This window comes from Zalophus californianus, chromosome 3 (assembly GCF_009762305.2).
Source record: "Zalophus californianus isolate mZalCal1 chromosome 3, mZalCal1.pri.v2, whole genome shotgun sequence".
Taxonomy (NCBI): Eukaryota; Metazoa; Chordata; class Mammalia; order Carnivora; family Otariidae; genus Zalophus; species Zalophus californianus.
In genome coordinates, this window is record NC_045597.1 from 94369171 (window position 1) to 94387571 (window position 18401).

General features: G+C 40.1%; 3 protein-coding genes and 1 pseudogene across 12 annotated transcripts in view; 2 read left to right on the forward strand and 2 right to left on the reverse strand.

Moving 5' to 3' along the window:
- LOC113919842 (40S ribosomal protein S24-like) overlaps positions 1 to 18401 on the forward strand; it is a 76752-nt gene that overhangs the window by 54635 nt on the left and 3716 nt on the right. For 8 of the 10 annotated variants that reach the window (XM_035726699.1, XM_035726700.1, XM_035726702.1 and 5 more), the window contains 2 exons: positions 7274 to 7418; positions 9351 to 9438. In XM_035726699.1, coding sequence (XP_035582592.1) covers positions 9400 to 9438 — 39 coding nt within the window. In that variant the 5' untranslated portion in view covers positions 7274 to 7418; positions 9351 to 9399. Of the gene's footprint in view, positions 1 to 7273; positions 7419 to 9350; positions 9439 to 16927; positions 17049 to 18401 lie in introns of those variants that run through there. The other 2 variants (XM_035726705.1, XM_035726706.1) reach the window with 2 other exon arrangements.
- On the reverse strand, positions 4111 to 4646 carry LOC113919841 (annotated as a pseudogene).
- LOC113919843 (60S ribosomal protein L37a-like) lies at positions 5038 to 5381 on the reverse strand. The gene has a single exon (XM_027589645.2). It carries the CDS (start codon positions 5379 to 5381, stop codon positions 5103 to 5105), a length of 279 nt encoding a protein of 92 aa, XP_027445446.1. The 3' UTR covers positions 5038 to 5102.
- Positions 7276 to 18401, forward strand: part of C3H2orf76 (chromosome 3 C2orf76 homolog) — a 35173-nt gene continuing 24047 nt past the window's right edge. The window contains exon 1 of the mRNA XM_035726844.1: positions 7276 to 7418. Within this exon, the coding sequence (XP_035582737.1) occupies positions 7286 to 7418 (133 nt within the window). The 5' untranslated portion in view covers positions 7276 to 7285. The remainder of the gene's footprint in view (positions 7419 to 18401) is intronic.

The following is an 18401-nucleotide window of genomic DNA, read 5'->3' on the forward strand; positions in this document are numbered from 1 at the left end:
CTCTCAGATCATGACCTGAGCCAAAGGCAGACGCTTAACCTTCTGAGCCACCCAGGCTCCCTAAGGTCTCAATTTTTTTTTTTAAGTCTTTTTTTTTTTTTTTAAGATTTTATTTATTTATTCATGAGAGACAGAGAGAGAGAGGCAGAGGGAGAAGCAGGCTCCCAAGGAGCAGGGAGCCCGATGCGGGACCCGATTCCAGGACTCTGGGATCATGACCTGAGCCGAAGGCAGATGCTTAACCATCTGAGCCACCCAGGCGCCCGGTCTCAAATATTTTTATGGGAAGTGGAAAAGCTCATAGACCCGAGGTACTATGACTGCAGTGCAGGAAAGGATTCAGGTTTTCCTCAGCCCCTTAGCTGCACTTGGTTCTGCTGACATTGTTGGTTGGGGTTCTGGTGTGCCTCAGGCCACACGTTGCTGTATCCAAAATAAGCCGTATAGCGTTCTTTCCCTCAAGGGGCTGATAAGCCAGACTCCTTCAACAGCTGTCTTTCCTGTGGCACGACCAGGTGCTGTGGGCAGCCAGAGGGTCTGGTAGCTGAGCCCAGGGCAGAGGAGTTGCTGATGGCAAGGGTGTCCTGGAGCAGGTGGTCCCGACTGAGTTTTGAAGGCTGCCTGCGTGGTGAGGCAAAGAGGTGCAGGACAGAGGTAGTGTGGGGAAAGCTGGGGGCCGAAGGTATGGCCGATGCTTGGAACTGTGGTATGTGTGGGGGACTGTGGGCTGTCTTGGCTGCTAGAGTGCCATATGGAAGGTGGATCGTGGTGGTGACAGGTAGCATCAGAGTGGAGGGAGGGGCTGGGTACCGAGGGCCTTTGTGCCATCTCAGACAAGATTAGACTTGTCTTGGGTGTGTGACCTACTTCTGGGACCTCTGACTGTTGCATGCATTTGAGATTTATTGGTATCCCTTAACTGCATGTCAGTTGCATAACTAAATTTCTCACCCTCTCTATCCTTGACAGTATTGATACATCAATTCTGTATTGTTTACTTTTGTCCTGTTACCTCTTAAAAGGAAATGGCTTTGTTTTAAAAATAACTTTTTGTCCATGCAAAACACACCAGAGAAGCACAAATGTTAAGTATACAGTGAAACAGCTTAACTTAAAAACACATAATCGTTATTAAAACATCAAGCAATATTAAAAATATATAAAACAGAGAAGTCTCTTATATTTCTACCATTCAGAGGTAGCCACTGGCAACATTTTGGTAAATGGCACTCTGGATGTCTCGGTGTGCTTATGGAGATACTACATACCTATGGTTTTCTAGCTTGTTTGTTAGTTCACTGGTCTGTCATAGCCATCTTCCAAAATAGTACCCATGGATCCATATTGCCCTGTAGGGGCTGCAGGGGATTTTATCTTATGGTAACTGTGTGACAGAGTTTCCCTAAGCAGTTCTTCGTTGATGGGCATCTAGATGGAGTCTAATTTTTTGTTAACTCCTAGAAGCACTTCAGTGAAAAACAAGTTCCTTGAATGTACATCTTTGTGTATTTTTCTTAAAATGTTTCTATTGTGAGAAATTTTAAACATATAAAAAATAGAATAGTATGACGAGGTCCCGTATATACCCAGCTTGAGCAGTTGACAATGTTCTGCCTTTTTTTCTTTTAATCTATGCTCTCAACTGACATACTGGTTTTTCCTCTTCCAGGGTGTTTGAAAGCAAATCATTCATACCATTTCACCTATATATACCTTACTCTTATAAGGACTCAAAAATATAATAATATCAAATAAAGAGAATTAATATTAATTCTTAATATGGTCATATTCTATTTTTTATATGTTTAAAATTTCTCACATTAAAAACATTTATGCAAATCAGAATCCATTTAAAATGTTGCATTGGTTGATCTCTTTAAGTCTCTTTTAATTTATAATCTTCATCCCCTTCTTTATTTCTTGTGTTATTTATTGAAGAAACCAAGTTGGGGATGCCTGGTGGCTCAGTCAGTTAAGCGTCTGCCTTCAGCTCAGGTCATGATCCCAGGGTCCTGGATTCAAGGGCTCCCTGCTCGGTGGGGAGTCAGCTTCTCTCTCTGCCTGCCGCTCCCCCTGCTTGTGCTCGCGCTCTCTCTCTGTCTCTCTGACAAATAAAATAAAATAAAATAAAACAAAAAAGAAACCAAGTCGTTTACTAAGCAGAATTTTCTAGTCTGAACTTGGATGCTGACCTCCTCTTTTTTTTAAAGATTTTATTTATTTATTTGACAGAGCACAAATAGGCAGAGCGGGAGGCAGAGGGAGAGGGAGAAGCTGACTCCCCACTGAGCAGGGAGCCCGACATGGGGCTCGATCCCAGGTCCCTGAGATCCTGAACTGAGCCAAAGGCAGCTGCTTAACTGACTGAGCCACCCAGGCGCTCCTAAAGATAGCCAATTACCTTTACCCATGTTTCTACTAAGGTATTGGTCTTTTCTTACATATTTCTGTTGTTACACCTATCAGCCTTTTTCTGGATGGTTGCTGATTTTTATTCACTTAGGAAGGCCTTTCTTACTGTAAGATTATAAAAATATGTGCCCATTTTTCTGGTGCCTTTCTATGATTTTACAGTTAAGTGTAAATATTTGTTCCATGTATGATTATTTTTGTATAAGGGATGGGGTAAGGATCTAGCATTACTTTTCTCTGAATGTCTGACCAGTTTTTCCCAATGCCATTTATTAAATCTTTTCCCCACTAATATCAAACACCACTTTTTTTTTTAGATTTTATTTATTTATTTGAGAGAGAGACAGAGATAGTGAGAGAGAGCACAAGTGGGGAGGAGAGGGAGGAGCAGGCTCCCTGCAGAGCAGGGAGCCCGATGCGGGACTTGATCCGGGGACTCCAGGATCATGACCTGAGCCAAAGGCAGACACTTAACTGACTGAGCCACCCAGGCGCCCTCAAACACCACTTTTATACTCAGTTCCCTAATCTTGAGTCTATTTCTGAATTTTCTGTTGTGTTCCACTGATTTGCCAGTTTTTCCTGCTTCATTATCACAGCTTGAATTGTTACAGCTTAATTGTCCTTTAAAATTTTTATTACTGACTTTGGTGAATATATGAATCATACCAGCTTATTCATGTATACTATTGTATGTCTGACTATTGCTTAATAATATGTTTTAATAATTGGTGCTGCCTTTTTTTTTATGACTTTGCTGACTAAGCTCACAAATTTATTCTTCCAGATAGGTTTTAGAAATATTTGTGACAGGTCTCCCAAGGTACCCTTTTATATTTTGATTGAGATTTTATTCAGTTTCTAGATGAATTTAGGAGAAAATTGATTTCTTTACAACTTTGAGCCTTCATAGTTAACAACCTGGTCATTTCATTTATTCAAATCTTTTGTCCTTGAATATTTTTTATTAATTTATTCCAAAGTTTTTATTGGTTTTGGCTTCTCTGTTGCTTCAGTGGGATGCCTTTTAAATTTGACCAGATTTTTTTTTTTAAGTAGTTGAACCTCTGGGAAAATATCATATTTTATAATCTGTAATACTAGCTTTCTAAACTGTCTCTTCAGTATGCCTGCCTCCCTAAACTAACAAGCTGTAGTTCTTTTTTTTTTTTTTTTTTAAGATTTTATTTGAGAGAGAGAGAGACAGAGTGCAAGAGAGTGAGTGGAAGTGGGGGCTACGTAGCGGGTGGGGAGAAGGGCAAAGGGAGAAGCCGCCTTCCCCACACCCCCCACGTGGGGCTGGATCCCAGGACGCTGGGATCATGACCTGAGCCAAAAGCAGACCTTTAACAGACTGAGCCACCCAGGCGCCCATACAAGCTGCAATTCCTGCCGTCCTTAGGACAAATCAGGTAATGGTTGCCTCCTGGCAGCTATTTTTTTTTTTTTTTGACATGGAATGTTAGAAATTTCTTTATTCTTACTTATTTTTATTAAGCACCAGCTTAATGCTGCAGAAAATTTCAAATCACCCATTCTTCCCTCCGCCACCCAAATTCTTGATAAAGAGCTCTTCAAGCGAAGACACGCTCTCTTCTCTCTTCTCTATAAAATTTTATCAAATAAAGGCAAATAATTGTGTACATCTTGCTGTAAAATGCTGCCCACGGCTGTGGAAAGTGTCTGCCCAGGCTCCTTTCACTGTCCAGGTCCTGAAAGACTCTTGTTTATGAACTGTCTCTTCACAAAGCAAGTTCACCACTTGCTAGGTTTATCATTCTGAGGGCCAGAAACTTTCACAAAGTCTCAGTCCATTCTCTTGTCTCAGTTGCTGTTAAGTAGGCCCTCATTACCTCATCTTCCTGTTTGTTTGCAGGTTTGGCATAAATTGCATTAAGTGGAAAACCAGGCTCTCCAGGAATGGGATAATTAGTGATTCCCAGCGTATACATTTCTTTTTCACCTTGGCTTTTGGAATTGCACTTTTGGAGTTTCTTTAGACACTCAGAAATGTAGAGAGTTATATGTATCAAGGTTCTATCAGCTTCATTCTTAATCTCATAGTTTTTGAAGAAGACATTGGCCTTAAAGTAATAGATGGCTTCATCCACAATATCTGTATCTTTTGTCTCTCTAGGAGCAGGTCCCTTGTACTGACTTCTGATAGGCAATAGTGCCATGTTTCCAATGAGTTTGGTGTCTGGGTCCGTGAGAGAAGAGTGGTAAGCTGGCATCTTGGTGGCGCCCGTATTTCAAGCTAGACGAGGAGGTTGGGGCAGTAGTTATTATTCTTTAGTGACTGAGTACAAATTACAACAAATTTCTGATGAAGACGACAATGCATTGCTGACCAAAATTAGATATGAACACAAATGTAAAATTTCAACTATTTAAGTATGACATTTGGGCAGCTTTTTATTAAGTGGAAGGAACAAACCTCTAATTATAAAAGTTTCACAGGCCATGCATGTGACAGTCTGCCCAGCCTCCTTAGATCATTTATATGATTTATTTATTGCACTTGGGAATCTAGGATCTTCTCCTGCCTCCATGAGCTGTCCTTATGCCCAAACCTATTTTATCCCAAGTTGACTTGCTAAAAGCGGCTACTATTCATTAAGATTCTTTTTTTTTGTTACATAAATTAACCCATTTATTATAGGCTAGTAATGTTTCAAATGGTGAAGCTTCTACTGGTCTTTCAACTCCTTCAGTCTTCTGATAGCCGACTTTACTGTGACAGCAGAAGTGGTGTTGTAGGTCCAAGCGCCACCAGCGACGGTTTTCATGCAGGAGTCACAATGCCAGATCCCCACAGCTCGTCTTTTCGTCTTTGTTTTGCCACAGAAGGAGCAAGTGTACTTGGCGTGCTGGCTTATTTCAATCTTCTTCACCATTTTCCTGAGGGAGGCACCACAACGGGTCCCGTATTTACCCACGATTCCGACCTTCTTGGTGCGTTTAGCCATCTCGTCTATTCAGTAAGCTTCTATTATGTGAGATCCAACTGTGTGTTACAGCAAAGAGGTGGAGTTGATTTTTAGTTAGATCTGGCCATGTCTAAACTCTTTGGGGACTTGGACTACATGATAGGGCTTCCTGGCATGTGTGCCTGGATGTGTGTGCGTGTGTTTTGGAGGGCTTCTTTGTTGTGGGAGCTCCGTGACAGGAGGAAGTGGTCATGATTTCAGCAAACCTGTAATACTGTTCTAAAATCTTTTACAGAAATCTTTTACAGTATCCCTTTTTCAGGAAGTATACTTTATCAAGTACTTCAGTATATCTTACATTGTAATTTTGTAGATGTCTGCTGAGGTGCTATTACTTGATAGATTCTAAGATCAGAATTTTGGGGGAGCATGGTAATTCAGATTTAAGAAGAAATAATGTCATCACTAATATTGGAAGTATCCATTCCAGTTGTTAATTTGAGGTCATTAAGTACTAAGCAAGATTATAAGGTGGGCCCTTGCCATATTTTAGAGAGGAAAAAAATAATTAAGTTCATTAAGAACCATTCATTTAAATATAAACAATATAAATTATAATGATAAATTTTTGTATTAAAACAGCTTGAACCTTTGCTTTTCACACATAATGTGCTATATATTCTCTCAACCTTAGTAAAATATTTGTTTAAGCATTCTATGATACAGAGACTTTCTAGGCCAAATTAGTGTGGCTTGTTTGGGTATGTTATGAAATAGTACAGACACACTAAAAGGCATAAAGAGTAATACATTATCCATGTACCTAACATTCTACTTAAGAAACGAAAATTCTACCAACATAATTGGCCCATGTACTTCTCTCTAATTGCATAATCCTTCCTTTGCCTCAGAAATAACAATTATCTCCTTTTAAACATAATCAAAGCTATGTTTTTGAACTTTAGTATAAGTGGTGGGGTACTGTGACTCTCCTGCAACTTGCTTTTTTTTTTTTTCATTTGCCATAATATTTTTGAGATTCATTTATGTTGATGCATAGGTCCATTCATTTTTGCTGCTTGTACTCTTCCACTGTATGCCATAATTTCCTTATCTCTTCTGTTGACAGACATGTTGTTTCCAGTCTTTGCAGTTAATTAACAGTGTTCTTCATATGCACGTATTTCACAGATTCCCTAGGGTACCTTTGAATGAAATTGCTGGGTCAAAAGATACCTGTTGGGGACGCCCGCCTTCCCTGATTAAATTCTCATTGCTTTACACAGTTCCTTGCGAACACTAGGTATTATCAGATTTTTTTTAAGTTTGTTTGGTGAGTGATAGGTCTCATCTTGAATTTCTCTGATTACTAGTGAGGTTGGACATCCTTTCTAATGTGTCGTATTACGGGTATTTTTTCCTAGTAAAATTGTATATTATGGCTGAAAATTATTATGTAAAGTTGAAAGTACCATGAAGTAGTTACTACAAGATAGAAATATACCATAATTGTATCTTTAGAACATTGGCAACTTTGCAGATTTTTTGGGAGGAAATGATTTGGTTTCCGTTAGCATATTAGAGCATGGACTTGGGAATTAACTGATGCTTGAAACCTGGCTGCATTGTTTTTTGTTTTTTGTTTTTAAGAGGGGAAGGGAAGGGCAGAGGAGGAGGGAGAGAGATTTATCATTTTGTGCCAATCAGGACATTAGTGACTATGACAAAGCTGTCTAGGGTCACAGTGGATAGGTGGGAGTAACCTTGGGACCCTTGTGGGTGCCCGGGCTCTGACCTGGGTTTGGGGACTGTCAGTAACCGTATGATGTGGGAGAGATGGCTGGGTGCCCTGGAGGTCATGGTGGAAATGCAGGCTTGTAGATTATTGTGAATTTATTTTATTTAGACTGTTCTCATGTCTCTTACCACAGGAATTTCTCCACATGGCTTCCAAAGAAGTGACCATTACAGTTCGCCTCATTCGTTCATTTGAGCATCGCAATTTCAAGCCTATAGTATATCATGGAGTTAATTTGGACCAAACTACAAAGGAATTTATAGTATTTCTAAAGCAAGGTATGAGATGTCTTAGTCATTTTGCTTTATTAGTATTTTGAAAAAATAGTTGACTATTACATGGATGGTAATCTTTTAAAAATACTTTGAAATATTAATCTAGTAGGTCAGCTCCTGTTCTGTTCCTTGGCATCAGCCTGAAGTACCTTCCTGAGGCTCATTTAGCACTGTGTATACCCACCTTAGGAATTATTACCCTCATGTTTGGCTTCTACCTTTTTTCCCTCCTTTTTAAATTTTTTATTATTTGTTATTTTAAAAAATTTTTAAAAGATTTTATTTATTTGAGAGAGTGAGAGAGAGCATGGTGGGGGGAAGGGGCAGAGGGAGAAGCAGGCTCCCCACAGAACAGGGAACCCAACATGGGACTCGATCCCAGGACCCTGGGATCATGACCTGAGCCTAAGGCAGATGTTTAACCATCTGAGCCACCCAGGCACCCACTTTTTTTTTTTTTTTTTTATTAAAAAAAGATTAAGATCTAGGTTTTCTTATAATGGGTTTATGTATTTGGAGGTTGATTAACAAGGGAATGCAATGTAGCCAATTGTGTTACCTGGCTGAGCACACAGAGGGCCTCACGGGGAGCAAGCTAGGAAGGTGACAGGCCTCTGTACGGCCAGAAAATCATGAGAGCTGTTGGTCGCTGAGATCACAGAAATGACAGCCAGACCAACTGTGCTATTTTATCATTTCGAGCTTAAAATTCAATAGGTATGAAGTGAGCAAAGGCTTGCTTTTTCCCCAAAGATTTTATTTATTTATTTGTCAGAGAGCAAGAGAGAGCGAGCGCACAAGCAGGGGGAGCAGCAGACAGAGGGAAAGGGAGGCTCCCAACGTGGGACTCGATCCCAGGACCCTGGGATCATTACCTGAGCCAAAGGCAGACGGCTTAACTGACTGAACCACCCAAGTGTCCCATAGGACCCATAGGACCTCGATGGGTTTCTAAACCCTGTTTTTTTGTTTTTTTCCCCCAAAGATTATTTATTTATCTGACAGAGAGAGAGGGAACACAAGCAGGGGAGTGGGAGAAGCAGGCTCCCCGCGGAGCAGGGGGAGCCCGATGCGGGGCTCGGTCCCAGGACCCTGGGATCATGACCTGAGCCGAAGGCAGCCGCTTAACCAACTGAGCCACCCAGGCGCCCTCTAATCCCTGTTTTTAATTATTGAAGTGTTCCAATCATCAACATTTGATAAAACATCTAGAATGAGCTTTGGTTATTTTAATTGAAATGTAATTTACATATGGTGTACAGATTATAGTTCCATGAGTTTTGACAAATATAGTGCTTTATATCCATCTTAATTTTTTTTTTTTTTTTTTTACTTTGACATACTTTTAGACACAGAAAAGTTGCAAAAATAGGACAAAGAATTCCAACTTTGGGTAGTTTTACTGCTCAGTATTACCTGTGTAGGGAGTAGGCAAGGTAGGCGACCTATACAGAAGACAGACCGCTCAGTCTCCCTTGTAGTGACTGTTAAAAGATTTCATAAGGAGAACATCATTACTCCTTAAAGTAACTGTAGGCTGACATATGGAGCATATGTTGTTATTGCTGTGTTCTTAATTGTTAGGGGGAAATTGAGAGTTGGTACTAAGATATTGCCAATTACAGAGTGTCTTGCTTTTGAAAAGATAACACCAGAAGCATATTTGGATTTTGAAATAAAAACAAATCCCTGTATTTCTTATTTTGAAATCTTTATGCATATTATGAATTTTATAGTGTTTCTTAGTATTGTCGTAGTAAGTGCTACGATGTTCTTGGTACAGTGCAGGATAAGTTCTTCTCAAAGCCCTTGAGAATGAGGTATAATCTTCAGGCTGCTGCAGTGGTAGGGGAACATGTACTGTTCCCCTCCCCCACCCCCACTGATTCCACCCCCCGCCCCCCGCCCCGGGTCACTGTGCTCTTCTCTTCCCAGATGCCTTTGGTGCCTTCCCCATCAGAGTAGTAGTACGGATCACAGCTAGATGCTCAGCCCTGCCTGTCCACATCTTTCACCTGTGTTGGTAATAACATAACTGCTACTTGTTTTATTTTATTTTATTTTATTTATTTATTTAATTTTTTAAAAAGATTTTTTATTTATTTATTTGAGAGAGAGAATGAGATAGAGAGACAGCATGAGAGGGGAGAGGGTCAGAGGGAGAAGCAGACTCCCCGCCGAGCAGGGAGCCCGATGCGGGACCCGATCCCGGGACTCCAGGATCATGACCCGAGCCGAAGGCAGTCGCCCAACCAACTGAGCCACCCAGGCGCCCACTGCTACTTGTTTTAATTGTATGTGTGGCAAATGTGTCCCACTGACTAAAAGGTGAACTTTTGGGGTGCGGGTTCTTTTGAGTTGTGGGCTCTGTGCCCAAGCCTATCTGATTGGAGGCACTGTGGAACTTCTCTGAAAGGGTGGTGGGCCACATATCTACCTTTTGTAATTTTGTACATAACAAAGACCAAAGAGTTTATTTTGGGGGAATTTTTCAAGTTAATGAGCAAAGCAGGGGAAGTGTTAGAGGGAGAGGGAGAAGCAGACTCCCTGCTGAGCGTGGAACCCGATGTGGGACTCCATCCCAGGGCTCTGGGATCATGACACGAGCTGAAGGCAGAAGCTTAACCAACTGAGCCACCCAGGTGCCCCTTATTTCATCCTTCTAAAGTAGGAACTGTTTTATCCCATTTTATAGGTGAAGAAACTAAGGAACTGAGAGGGTAAGAATCTTGCCTGAGGTTACATGGCTAACAAAAGGCAAAGCTGCAATTCAACCCAGGCAGTTTAACTATATGTGTACTATTTTATTTATTTATTTATTTAAAGATTTTATTTATTCATTTGATAGAGAGAGACACAGCGAGAGAGGGAACACAAGCAGTGGGAGTGGGAGAGGGAGAAGCAGGCTTCCCGTGGAGCAGGGAGCCTGATGCAGGGCTTGATCCCAGGACCTTGGGATCATGACCCAAGCTGAAGGTAGACGTTTAACGACTGAGCCACCCAGGTGCCCCAACATTTAAAAATTTTTTTTAATTTAAATTCAGTTAATTAACATATAGTGTATTACTAGTTTCAGGGGTAGAGTTTAGTGATTCATCAGTTGCATATAACACCCAGTGCTCATTTCATCAAGTGCCCTCCTTAATGCCCATCACCCACCTCCCCTCCAGCAACTCTTAGTTTGTTTCCTATAGTTAAGAGTCTCTTATGGTAGGGGCGCCTGGGTGGCTCAGTCGTTAAGCGTCTGCCTTCGGCTCAGGTCATGATCCCAGGGTCCTGAGATCGAGCCCCGCATCGAGCCCCGCATCGGGCTCCCTGCTCGGCGGGAAGCCTGCTTCTCCCTCTCCCACTCCCCCTGCTTGTGTTCCCTCTCTCGCTATCTCTCTCTCTGTCAAATAAATAAATAAAATCTTTAAAAAAAAAAAAAAAAAGAGTCTCTTATGGTTTGTCTCCCTCTCTGTTTTTATCTGATTTTATTTTTCCTTCCTTTCCCCTAGGTTCATTTGTTTTGTTTCTTAAGTTCCACATATGCATGAAATCATGTGGTATTTGTCTTTCTCTGATTGACTCTGCTTAGCATATGTACTCTTTTTTTTTTTTTAATTTAGATTCAATTAGGCAACATACAGTGCATCCTGAGTTTCAGATGTAGTGTTCAATAATTCATCAGTTGCGTATAACACCCAGTGCTCATCACATCACAGCGCCCTCCTTAATGCCCATCACCCGGTTACCCCATCCTCCCACCCCCGCCCCTCCAGTAGCATGTATACTCTTACACACCACACTAAGTTGCCTCTCTTCTGTAAAGTAGCTGGTCCGTTGGGTGAATACTAGGAGAGTTTGTTTCTTTGTATCTGATGCTCCTGTCCACATTTTTCCCATTACTAATGTCTTACCTTAGTCTGCTACATTTATTGCAAGGAATGAGCCAATATTGAGTCATCATTAACTAGTCTATGGTTTCTTTTGGTTTCTGTAGTTTTTACCTAGTATCTTTATTCTGTTCCAGGATCTCTTCTAGAATTGCACACTACATTTAGTTGTCATGTCTCCCTAGGTTCCTCTGGGCCATATGGGATCCTCAGATCATCTTCCCTGCTTGACGGCTTTCACAATTTTGAGGAGCACTGGTCAAGCCTATTGTAGGACAGCCCTCTAGTGGAATTTGCCTGCTACATTTCTCGTGATTAAACTGGGGTTATGGGTTTTTGAGAGGGAGGCCACGAAGGTGAAGTGTCACTTTTATCCTGTCATATCGGGGACATGTACTTTCTACGTGATTATGATCATTGCTGTTAGATCACCCAGCTGTGGTAGTGTTAGCTTCTCCACTGTAAAGTTAGTCTCTCTTTTCATCTCGTACCCTTTGGAAGGCAGTCGCTGTGCACAGCTCACATACAGTTCAAGAGTGGGGAGTTCCGTTCCCCCTCCTTTATGGGGTAATATCTACATCATTTCTGGAATTCTGCAGGGGACATTTTGTTTTGTTGTGCAAACTCTTCTGGCTCTGCCCACTGGGGACCTTGAGTTGTCTTCTGTGCTCCTTCTCTCTGTGTGCTTGTGTTGAGTACTTTCTCACTTCCTGGTGCTATAAGATGCTTCAGGCTCATCTTGTTTATATCCTGCCCCAGTCCCAGAATCAGCCATTTCTCAGAGGAGTCCCGGTTCCTGAGAGCCAGATCTGGGTGCTAGCTGGGCTCACTACTCCTAGGGTATTGTTTTTTAAAGCTCTCTCAGCTGGAAGAGCAAAGAAATAGATCACCCTGTACACATACACCTATCTATGAGTATTTTCATGTCACCATCTGTATCTATAGGTTAAACATGAGTCCTTCCTGATGTTTTCCAGTCCATTCCAACATGTATTTATATTCCTACCCTAAGTGAGGAGTCTGGCTCCCATCATCTGCCATCCATTTACTTAATTTTTTAATTCCAGTATACATAGTCATTAATCTGTACCCTCTGGGAAGCAACTTGATATTAACTAGAAGTCAACACTTTGGTGCAGTTCCTTTTGCCTTAGATTTAAAAAATGTCTTCATTGCCACAGTTACTGATGTCAGCAGCTTTTCCTCCACTGCCCTCAGGAAGGTTGTTTCATACATTTGCAATACGTCTAGATTTCTCTTGTCATCGTCCATTCTCGTCCTCCTGAATGGTGGTGTGGTTTTTTTTTTTTTTTTTTTTCACTTTGCATACATTGAAGTTCACTCTCTGTGCTGTAAAGTTCTGCGGGTTTCAACAAATGAGTAATGTTGTGTCACATTACACTGCCATACAGAATAGTTTCACTGCCATAAAAATCCTCCATGCTTCACCTCTTCATCCTCCCCTGCAAGCCCCAGGCAACCGCTGATCTCTTTACTGTCTCTAGTTTTGCTTTTTCGAGGATATCATGTGCTTGGATTTGCAAAATATGTAGCCTTTGCAGACTGGTTTCTTTCACTTAGAAACATGTATTTAAGGTTCTACTGTATCTTTTCTTCTTTTTTTTTTCCTTTTTTTTCATTTTTAAAGATTTTATTTATTTGACAGAGATAGCAAGAGCAGGAACCCAGGCAGGGGGAGTGGGAGAGGGAGAAGCAGGCTTCCCTCTGAGCAGGGAGCCCGATGTGGGGCTCGATCCCAGGACTCTGGGATCATGACCTGAGCTGAAGGCAGATGCTTAACGACTGAGCCACCGAGGCGCCCCTCCACTGTATCTTTTCATGGCACATCCTGTCTTCCTAATTTCCTTTAATCTGGAACAGCCCCCCACCTTTTGTCTGTCATTATATTGATTTTTTTTTTTTTTTTAAATCCAAGTCCATGTTCTTATAGACTGTCCTAAAGTCTGGATTTATTTGCTTGTTTTCTTGTGATTAGATTCAGGTTAAACATTTTTGGCTAGACTATTCTGTAGGTTGCAGGTCAACGAGCTATGACAAGCTAAGACTGACCTGCTACCTGTTTCTATAAATGAAGTTTCTTGGACCACAGCCACAGTTGTGACCTGGACTGTATGTCGCACAAAACCTAAAATGTTGACTAGCACGCCTTTACATAAATAGTTTGCTGAAACTGATGGAGGTGATTCCTTCCTGTTGCATCACATCAGGAAGTGCTTGATGTTGCTTTGCCCTGTTATCTGTCATAAAATTTCAGTCATTTGGTTAAGGCATTCTCTACCAGATTTCTCTGTTGTAAGAGTATCTTTCTGATTAATAAGTAGTGTATGGAGTGATAAACATTGAGACCATTCACATATCAGGTTTCCAGGAGTTTTAGTATCTCTTGATGATCCTTACTTGAATCATTGATGTTTACAAAACTCAGGATTTTTCTTCCTCTGTGAGTCCTTCTACATTTATTATTTCGCATTCTGCCGTAAAGAAGCAGTCCTCCGGTGCCCCTCTCTTTTAGAAAGGAACAGGGTAATTTTGCAGTAGCAAAGTCACAGCACATTATCGACTTATCACAAAGGGACTCCTCCTTCAGTGTTGTGTTGAGGCAGTGTTCTCTTGTTTGTAACTATAAAATATGCTGTAGATTCTTTAGTTTAAATATTTAACTCTGTAAACTTAAAATACAAACTAACACTCTATTCTCTGTGGCTGTGACCTATGGAATGAGAGTATAACAATAAAGGGGATATGTTACGTGAGGGGCAGTCAGTGGTTATCTCTAGGAAGGGGGTATAAGGGGACTAGGGAAAGACATGTTATATTTAATAAAAAACAGTAAAGTGTCTGAAGCAGTCATGACAATATAGTAAATGTGGTTGGTGGGTTAAATGAATTTTGTTCTATTCACCACACTTTTTTTTTAAATTTAGTTTTTAGAGAGAATGAGAGAGCGAGCAAGCAGGGGGGCTGGGGGCCAAAGGGGAGGGAGAGAGAATCTTAAGCAGGCTCTGTTTGTGCTCAGTGTGGAGCCCAACACGGGGCTTGATCCCATGACCCTGAAACCACAACCTGAGCTGAAACCAAAAGTCAGAAGCTTAACTGACTGAGCCACCCAGGTGCCCCTATTCTCCACACTTTTTATGTTTAGATTATTTCATAATTAAAGTGAAAAGCATCTTGATAGATCTTAACCTTGGAATCTTACTATAATATCAGACAAGACCCCTTATTAGGTTATAATGTTGGCACATTGTTCTGATTAGTGGTGGGGATTTGGTATTCTTGCTCATACAGATTAGTCATTAAATTAGTCAATTTCTTTTTTTCCTGTAGGTGTTAGTGCTTTCCTAAAAGTCTTTAAATGTAGAGCTAGCACCTAAAAATAAGTTACAAATTGTATCTCTTCTATTTTTAGAGGCTTTACCAAGAGGTAAAGAATTATTTTATTGCCCATCAATATTTTAATAATGTTCAAAACTTTATTGATCTTTACATTGAAATGTGATTTAACATTTCAGACTTTTTCTTTTAAAGATTTTTATTTATTTATTCATGAGAGACAGAGAGAGAAAGAGAGAGGCAGAGGCAGAGGGAGAAACAGGCTCCCCACTGAGCAGGGAGCCCGATGCAGGACTCAATCCCAGGACCCTGGGATCATGACTTGATGAAGGCAAACGCTTAACCATCTGAGCCACCCAGGCGCCCAGCATTTCAGACTTCTTTTGTGGCATCCTAACTGCCAGCAGTATATTTATTAAATTACCTTATTTTACTAATTAATTTTTCTATGGATACCTTTTATGGTGACCTAAATGAACGAGTAAAGTTAGTGGTTACCTTTTTGTGAACTTTGCAGTAATGAAATATTAAATTGATTTTTTTGCAGAATTCATCTTGTAATCCCACAATCTTCTGTAAAGGTTCATTAGGTCTCAAAGTTAAGTTCAAAGGTGGGGAAAGATAAAATTAAAGGAAAACTCTGTGCAAAGTGGGAAATACTTTCCAGAATGTAATAGATATGCCACAGATTTTCCTTTCAGCCCAGGTGAACAACAGGGACTGAACTTTCTCTTCCATCTGAAACAACTGAAAAAACTATGCAAGATTTATGAAACAGTGGTTTTCAGATATTGGACATGAGGGAGCACAAGACAGTGGTCCCTGGAATAGGAGAAACAAGATGGAGAGAGTCTTTAGGCCACAGAGCAGGGTAAGGGAAATGCAGGTAGAACTTGGTTAGTTCCATGAGTTCAGTAGTCAAAGCTGGCAGTCTGGAGTGGAGCTTGGAGAGTTCATAGAACAGAGAACTGGCACGGAGAGGGCTGTACAGAGAGAACACTCCGAACATTTGCAGAGTGTCTTTGAAGACTTGCAGAATGTGTATCTTCAATTGAATACAGTCAGCACAAGTGTGTGAGGAAACTACCAGAGGCCAGGTAAAGAACAACCTGATGTAAGCAGAAGGCAAAATGCTCAGAGCTCATATAGGCCTGGGACTAGTTTTTTTTTTTTTTTTTTTTTCCCCATACCAGCCAGAGTGGAGGACCTTGTGATTTATAGGTTATCAGGCAGAGTATTTAGAAGGGTATTGCTGAATTGTAAGGCAGAATGAACCCTAGAGTGAATTCTACCCTGCTGTCACCTAACAAAGCTCAAAAGCAAGACTCAAAAGGATCTAACAGTTTCCAAGTAATTTAGCCAAAGCTCAGAATGTTTATAGAAATACACAAATATCCAGCACTCAAAAGAGGTAAGATTCACAATGACCTGCATCAAATCAGAACTTACCAGGCATGCAAAGAAGCAAGAAAATATGAACCATAATTAAGAGAGAAATCAATCAATTGAAGCCAGCCCAGAAATGTTGCAGATAACAGAATTAGTAGACAAGGACAATCAGAAGTTATTATAAACTATATAGCAAATACTCAAGAAGGTAGAGGGACAATTGAACCATGTTAGAGATGGAGGATAGGAAAAAAAAAAACCCAAATGGAACTAGAGATGAAAAATATGAATTTGAGATGGATATGCCCTGGGTAGGATTAACGTGTAGTTCAGATGGGGCAGAGGAAAAGATCGGTAAGCTTGAAAACAAAGCAACAAAAGCCATCTAAAAGCATAGACAAAAGACTGAAAGAAAAATAAATAGAGCAGTAGAGAGGGGTGGGACAACTTCCACTAGCCAAATATACGTGTAATTGGAGGCCATGAGGATGGGAGCTGGAACAGGGGGACAGAAGACACATTTGAAGAAATGATGGTTGAAAATTTTACAAATGTGATGAGAACGATAAACCCACATATTGAAGCAGTTCAGCAAATCCCCAAGCAAAAGAAACATGAAGAAAGCTACACAAAGGCATATTTAATCAAATTGCTTATAGCTGGTGATAAAGAGAAAATCTTAAAAGCAGCTGGGGGATAAAAAAACACACACATACATAAGGAGGAACAAGTATGAAGGACATCAGACTTCTCATCAGAATCAATCCATGTCAGAAGATAGTGGAGCGACATCTTTAAAATATTGAAAGAAAATCAGTCTAGGATTCTATTCCCGTCTTTCAGAAACGGAGGCATAATAAGACTTTAGACATACAAAAGCTGAGAGAGTCCATCACCAGGAGACCTGAACTATAGGAAATGCTAAAGGACCTTCATCCAACAGAAGGGAAATGATACCAGATAGAAATTTGGAGGCACACAAAGAAATGAAGAGCACAGGAAATGGTAAACATGGGTAAATATGAACGCCTTTTTTTTAAATTTTATAGTTTTTCTTCAAATATATTTCATAAGGAAAAACAGTAACAGTGTGTTGTGGGGTTTATGGAAAATACATGCACTAGCACAAAGGCTGGGAGGGGAGAAATGGAAGCATGAGATTCTTTCACTATAAAGTGTTAGAGTATCACTTGGAGGTAGAATGATAAGATAAAGATATTTACTACAGACTTTAAAGCAACTGCATGTGTAGGCACACACAGCTCCCCCAACAGTTATGGATAATATGCCAACGAATGTGTTAAAATGGAATCATAAAAAATTGTCAAATAGGCCAATCCAAGAGAAGGTAGAAGAGGAAATAACACATGGACAGAACAAAACAAAACCCAAATAGCAAAGTGGTAGGTTTAAATCCAATCATATTAATAATCACATTAAATGTAAATGGTCTGAACACCCTAATTAAATGACAGACATATAACAGGAAGTCCTAAATTATATGTTGCCTATAAGAAATGCACTTTAAATAGGAAGATAAAAATCAGTTAAAGGTAAAAGGATGAAAAAATTATACCATGCTAATACCAATCAAAAGAAAGCTGGAGCGGCTATAGTCATATCAGATAGAGTAGATTTCAGAGTAAAGTATATTACTAGGGATAAAGACTATCATTTTATAATGGTAAGGCATCAGTTAAGATGACATAATGATTCTAAATGCTTATGCACCTGACACAACAGAACTTCAAAAATATGTGGTCAAAACTAACAGAACTGCAAAGAAAAATAGATGACTCTTCAATCCCTGGGAGACTGCAACATTGCTCCCTCAATAATTGATGGAACAAGTAGATAGAAAGTCAGTAAGTATACAAAAAACTTGAACAACACTCTTGACCAAAGTGACCTTTATAGAACACTCCACCAAACAACATAATACACATTCCTCTCAAGTGCACATAGAACATTTACCAAGAGACTATATTTCAATCCATAAAACAAGCCATGACAAATGGAAAAGGACTAAATTCCTATAATGTATGTTTTCTGACTACAGTGGAGTTAGAAATCAATGACAGAAGAATCTCTGGAAAATTCTGAAATATTTGGAAACCAAATGGTGTACTTCTGAATAACCTGTGTGTAAACGCAGAGATCAAAAGAGTATTATGAACTGAATAAAAATGAATACACAGCTTTTCAAAGTTTGTGGGAAGCAGGTAAAACAGTACTTAATAGGAATATTTATAGGACTAGAAATGTCTAAATTAAAAAAAAGAAGAGGTCTCAAATTACTGATTTCAGCTTCTCTGTTGAGAAAGTAGAAAAAGAAAAGTAAATTAAATCCAAAGTAAGCAGAATAAAA